General features: G+C 65.8%; 1 protein-coding gene across 1 annotated transcript in view; it reads left to right on the plus strand.

The window, feature by feature from the left end:
* Nucleotides 1-1,976: 1,976 nt before the first annotated feature.
* Nucleotides 1,977-5,738, plus strand: part of MYLK2 (myosin light chain kinase 2) — an 8,229-nt gene continuing 4,467 nt past the window's right edge. The window contains exons 1-3 of the mRNA XM_019473004.1: nucleotides 1,977-2,043; nucleotides 3,047-4,598; nucleotides 4,742-5,070. Of these exons, the coding sequence (XP_019328549.1) occupies nucleotides 3,109-4,598; nucleotides 4,742-5,070 (1,819 nt within the window). The 5' untranslated portion in view covers nucleotides 1,977-2,043; nucleotides 3,047-3,108. The remainder of the gene's footprint in view (nucleotides 2,044-3,046; nucleotides 4,599-4,741; nucleotides 5,071-5,738) is intronic.

Raw genomic sequence — 5,738 nt, forward strand, 5'->3', positions numbered from 1 at the left:
GGGGCAGGCAGGACAGCAGCACCTCTGCGACGGAGGGGATGGCCGTGTCCTCATCCTGGCGTGTCTCGCTCTCGATGCTACGTGTGAGCCACAGCTCCTCTGGCAAAGCCTGACCTCAGCCCATGGTACACAGAAGCTGGTGACTCGCTGGGAGCTGGGATTTGACAAGGTGGAGCAGCACCGTCCCTTCCCCTGCCTGGCAGCGTTGCATCCTCCTGGGAGGTGCTGCGGGCAAGGTGACTGCTGCTCCTGGGATGCTGCTGCTGCTGCCTGTGTTGGTGGCCTCGGCTCAGCTGAGCTGTGCGTGAGACCCATGTGGGAGAAGCCGGGCTTGGTGTCTGGCAGGACTTGAGCTCCACGTGGCCGCAGGACGGAGAGCTTGGGAGGAGAGACCTGGCCATCAGCTGGCAGGGACTGAGGCTGGGGGAGCCTGTGGTAATCTCAGCCTCCCTGGGGGTGCCCGGCCTTGGGGAGAGCCCTGCTCCCCCAGCAAGTACCAGCGCTTGGCCCTTTGCTGCCTTGTCCTGCCCAGCTGCTGGCAGAGCCCCACAGAGGAGCAGGGTGCCCGTGCCCGGCTGGGGTAGCGAGGAGTGATGGGGAGCAGGTCCAGGAGGATGCCTGGTGTGGGGCAGCTGCCTGACCCCCAGCAGCCTCTGCCATCTCTTTTTCTCTTGCTGGGAGTTGCTCTCAGTGCTTTATCGCCTGTCACTGAGCTTGGACCTCCCCTGTACCCTATCCTCCCCCCCCCAAAAAAAAAGGAGCACCAGCTGCGGGTGAGGGGCCAAGCCCTTCCTCCTCCACCCTGTGCTGGTGTTCCTGCTGCCCTGACATGATAAATGGATGTCCTGGGTTTTTGATAGTTGGTATTATTGGAGTGCTTTTGCCTGGCAGTGTTGGCTGGGGAGGGCTGGGTCCAGTTACCAGGGGTTCCTCCTGCAACCCCCCCCCCGCCTGCCTCCGCACCCAGCAGAAACCTGAGCAGCGGGCAGCTGTCTGTGCTCCCTTGGTGAGCAAGGCTTTCCTCACCTTAAGGTTCAAAGATTTAATGTAAACGGGGCTCTGCTGGGTGGGGGGACCAGGCGGAAACCTGGCGTAGCCCTTGGGAATCCATTGGCTCCAGGACCCTGCATGGCCGGGCCGTGCCCTTGCCCAGCTCTGCCTGTGGCTTCTGCAGCCCCTGGCACGGTGCAGCCCACGGTCCCCTTCTCCCCAGGGGTTTTCCATGCCCGGGTTCAGCCCTGCACAGTCCCTGAGGCTGTGTCCTGGGGTGCAGCACCCCGGCAGCATGCGCTGCACCTTCAGCAGGGGGTGGCGACGCCCGTGCAGCACCCATGCACAGCCTGACCCCTCCGGGAGCCCCCAGCTCCTTTGTTTTCTTTCCCTGATCCCCAAAACACTTCATTTTGCAGGAAATGAGTTTTTCAACTGGTTCCCAAAGGAGGCTGCAGCCCCTGGCCAGTGCCCGGTTCCCAGCTGCTGTCCCTTCTGCTTCAGGGACCGGCGGCGGTGCCCTCAGGTGCCACATCGCGCTCACAGAGTGCAGGGTCCTTCGGAGCTGCGCTCCCCAAGGGCTGGCACCAGTGGGCAGAGCTGGCCACAGCTCAGCGGCACGGGGGAGGGGGGGGGTGGCACCGGCAATGGGTGGTCCTGCCACCGTCCCCATGGGGTGGCCAGTAGCTGCCTTGTGTCACCTGTGGGCGCCTTGGAAGCGCTTGGCCACTTGGACCATGTCCGGCTCGGCCAGGCCACCCCCGTGGGATGTTTATGAGGTGCTGCTGTGGCCGGTGCCAGCCCTCCCTGCGGTGCCGTGCTGGGGCAGGAGGCGGGGCCCGCAGGGGACAGGGAAGAGTGGCGTGTCCTTTGAACGGGCTCCAGCAGTGACAGGTGCTGGGAAAGGCGAAGCGGGATGGCTCCTGCTGCTGTAAAGGATCCTCCTCTGCCCGCACTAATCCGGCTCCGTTACACCAGGCATAGAAGAGGCTGCTCCCTCCAGGCGCTGCCACAGTGCAGATGCTGCCCTCCTGACTGCCCTCTGCACCCGGAGGCAGGTAAAGGGGCTGGGGGGGGGGTGTCCCCATGGCTGCCTGCTCGGGGCATGGCGGTGGGGTGTACTGGGGAGACCAGAGCCCCCAGCCCTGGGAGGAACGCCTCCGTCCCCGCGGGCTCCCCGTGCTGAGCTGTGGGACCGCTCGGCCGGAGACTGCTCTGCCACAGCTCCTGTTCCAGTAAGACCAGCAAGCGACTCCCCTCTTACTGGGATGGTTGCTGGTGGGTTTATTCTGGGGCTGGGCTGTCCCAGCCTCTGGACAGTTGTGCAGGCTGTGCAGGGGGGTGTTTTGGGACAGGGTGAGGGGAGGGGGACGGGCAGTGGAGCCCAGAGCAGGTATTTGGGGATCGGGTGCTGGGCTGGAGGGGAAGGAGTGGCAGCTCGTGCTGGCAGCCCGCGCAGGTATGCAGGCACCAACAGGTCCCCTTGGTGGGGACCGCTCACGCAGGAGCTGTGGTCACCACCAGGCAGGGGGACGGGCAGTGCTGGTGGCTGCTGGGGCCGGGGGTCCGCGGGGCCCCCGAGCAGAAGACAGGGCTCTGCCTGCGTGGCTGGACCTGCCTGTGCGGTTTGGGGTGGGCAGTGGTGGGGCCGTGCCAGGGGATGCTCACCTCGCCTGATCCCCACCCCACCAGCCTGGGGCCGGAGCCGCCGTCTCCTGTCCCACCGTGGGGGGGGGGGGGGGGGGGGGTTTTTAATTGTGTCCCTGGGGTGGGCGTGTTTGCACGCGGGAGGCCCCAGGGCAGCGACAGGTGCCAGCGTCACGCAATCGATCGGTCACTGCCGAGTAGATACCGGGGCACAATGGGATGGTGCAGGGACCGGCGGCCACGTGGGGCCCCCGGCTCGGTGCCACCGGCCGGGCTGCAGGGGCATGGCTCCCGTCTGGGTGGCAGCAGCTCACCCCTCTTCTGCAGGAGCAGAGCTGCTGCCTGCGTCCCACTGTGCCCCTCTGCGGGGCATCGGGTCTGGGGACCCCTCAGCTTCTGTCTTCTCTCCCCCAGGAGCCTCGTCGAACCAGGAGCACCGCAGGGCAGACGCCTCCTGCCTGGAGAGTCCTCATGGAGCAGGGCAGTAGGGCGGGCAGCACGCCCGGCGCTGGGGGGGCTGGTGGCACAGCCACCCCCAAAGCAGATGGCAGCACAACCCAGCCGGTCCCAGAAGCTCTGCAGGCTGCCCGGCCCCAAGGGAGGAAGGCAGCACCCACGGAGGGGACGGTGCCGGCTGCCACCGGGGCGCAGGATGAAGGGAAGGATGAGCCTGGGCAGGAGAAGGCTCTGGCTGCCGCTGCGGCTCAGGATGGGGGACAGGCAGAGCCTGGGAAGGAGAAGGCTGCGGGAGAGGCCAGAGGAGCGAAGGCAGAGCCAGCGGGGGCGACGGCCCCGACCGCTCCAGAGCCCGGGGATGGAAGGAAGGCAGCGCCGGCAGAGGAGGCTTCAGCTGCGCAGCACAATGGAGGGCAGGCAGCATCTTCAGAGGAGAAGGTGCTGGCTGCTGCCAAGGCTCAGGATGGAGGGAAAGATGAGCCTGGGAAGGAGAAGGCTCCAGCTGCAGGAGAGCCTGAAGGAGGGCAGGCAGCACGCAAGGAAGGGAAGGGCCCGGCTGTAGTAGAGGCCCAGGACGGAGGGAAGGACAAGCCCAAGAAGGGGCAAGCCTCTGGTGGGTTAGAGGCTGAGTGTGGTGGGAAAGCAGAGCCCACGGAGGAGAAGGCTCCGGCTGCAGCAGAGTCTGAAGGAGGGAAGGCAAAACCTGCAGAGGAGACAGCCTTGGCTGCAGCACAGGCTCGGGGTGGAGGCAAAGAAGAGCCTGCAAAGGAGAAAACTACGACTGCTGCAAAGGAGAAGGTCCCGGCTGCTGCAAAAGCTCAGGATGGAGGGAAGAAAGCTGCAAAGGCAGAGAAAACCCTAGCTGATAAAAAGCCTGTAAAGGAGAAGGCTCCAGCTGCTGTAAAGGCTCAGGATGGAGAGAATAAAGTGGCAAAGGCAGAAAAAGCTCCAGCTGCAAAAAAGGCTCAAGATGGAGGCAAAGAGGAGCCTGTAAAGGAGAAAGCCGCAGCTTCTGCAAAGGAGAAGGCCCCAGCTGCTGCGAAGGCTCAGGATGGAGAGAAGGCAGCAGCAAAGGCTGAGAAAACGCCAGTTGCAAAGAAGCCTCAAGGTGGAAGCAAAGAAGAGCCTGCAAAGGAGAAGGCCCCAACTGCTGCAAAGGTGCAGGATGGAGGGAAGAAAGCTGCAAATGCTGAGAAAACGCCAGCTGCAAAGAAGCCTCAAGATGGAAGCAAAGAGCCTGCAAAGGAGAAAGCCCCGACTGCTGCAAAGATGCAGGATGGAGGGAAGAAAGCTGCAAAGGTGGAACCCCCCCCAGCTGCAGCAGAGGCTGGGCATGGAGGCAAGGAGCCCGCAGAGGTGGTGGCCGCGCCTGCTGCGAAGGCTCAGGGTGAAGGGGAGAAAGCAGCAACGGCGAAGGAGGCGGACAAGCAGCAGCAGCCAAGGGGCCCCAAGCTCCGGCGTCCGGCTCTGCTGCAGAGCCTGAGCTGCCCAGCCGCCTGCCAAAGGTACCCGCACCCTCCTGGGATGGGGTCCCCTCCCCTCGCTGCTCCCCGAGGAGCCCGGGGTCCCTCTGGGCAGAGGTGGGCGCCGGTCTCGGGGGGTGGGGGCTGCTGGCTGGGCTCTGCTCATCTCCTGCTCCTGCTTCCAGGGAGGAGCAGCCCTGGGTGGAGGCAGCGGTGATGGAGATGATACCGGAGGAGGTCATGGTGGCAGAGCTGAGAGAGGGTCCGGCAGAGCCTCGCCCTGCCCCGCGAGCCCTGGGGGACCTGCAGCCCCCGGAGCCCCCCATCCCCACAGGGAGCCCTGGCACCCCACGGGAGAGGACATTGCCCAGTGCCACAGGGCAGCCCACGGATCCTACTGGGGCCACAGAGCAGCCTGGCCCTGGGGGGCAACCCTCCTCGACGGAGGCAGAGCCACCCCCCAGCCCCTACCTCACCCCCGATTTTGGGAAGGAAGACCCTTTCGAGATACTGGGTAAGGCTGTGTGCTGCCTGCCTTGTCCTCGCACCCTGGGACCCTCTGTGGGGCGGCAGCCCAGGGTTCCCCTGCAGCCCTGCCTGCACTGCCCTCCCATGCTGCCGGCTCATGCTCTTGGCTTGTCGCCTGCCCGGTGGCCTTCGAGCTCCTGTTTCCACTGTAAACAGGGCTAAATGCGTCGTGTCCCCTCCCCAGGCTCCTCCGGCCACAGCCTGGCACGGTCCCCGTGGCCGGGGCTGCCCGGGAGGAAGAGGAGCCTGGGGAGTGACAGCCACTGCCTGGCCGGTGGCAGGGGACAGCGTGTCCCTGTGTCCTGCACCGCTGCCCTTGCGGGGATGGCAGGGCTTGGGGGGCTGTGCCCAGCCTGGGGGCAGCGGGTGCTTGTGGGGCTCCCTGTGAGGCTGGCTCCTGCCCTCGTGTGGGGAAGGGTGGCCGGGGACCGGGTGCGTGGGGTGCACCGTGCGTGGAGTCTGTCCTAGGAGGGCGAACAGGACGCAGTGGGGTGGAGGGGTGGTGGCCTGGAGGGGGTGACACACAGCAGCGTGGCCTGGAGAGGGCGAGCGTGACACGCGGGATGGTGGGATCCTGCGAGGGGCCATGCAGCGGGGTGGGTGCCGTGCAGCAGGGTGCCGTGCAGCAGGGTGCCATGCAGCAGGGCGATGCTG

The sequence above is a fragment of the Aptenodytes forsteri genome, unplaced genomic scaffold (assembly GCF_000699145.1).
Source record: "Aptenodytes forsteri isolate BGI_AS27 unplaced genomic scaffold, ASM69914v1 Scaffold422, whole genome shotgun sequence".
Lineage (NCBI taxonomy): Eukaryota > Metazoa > Chordata > Aves > Sphenisciformes > Spheniscidae > Aptenodytes > Aptenodytes forsteri.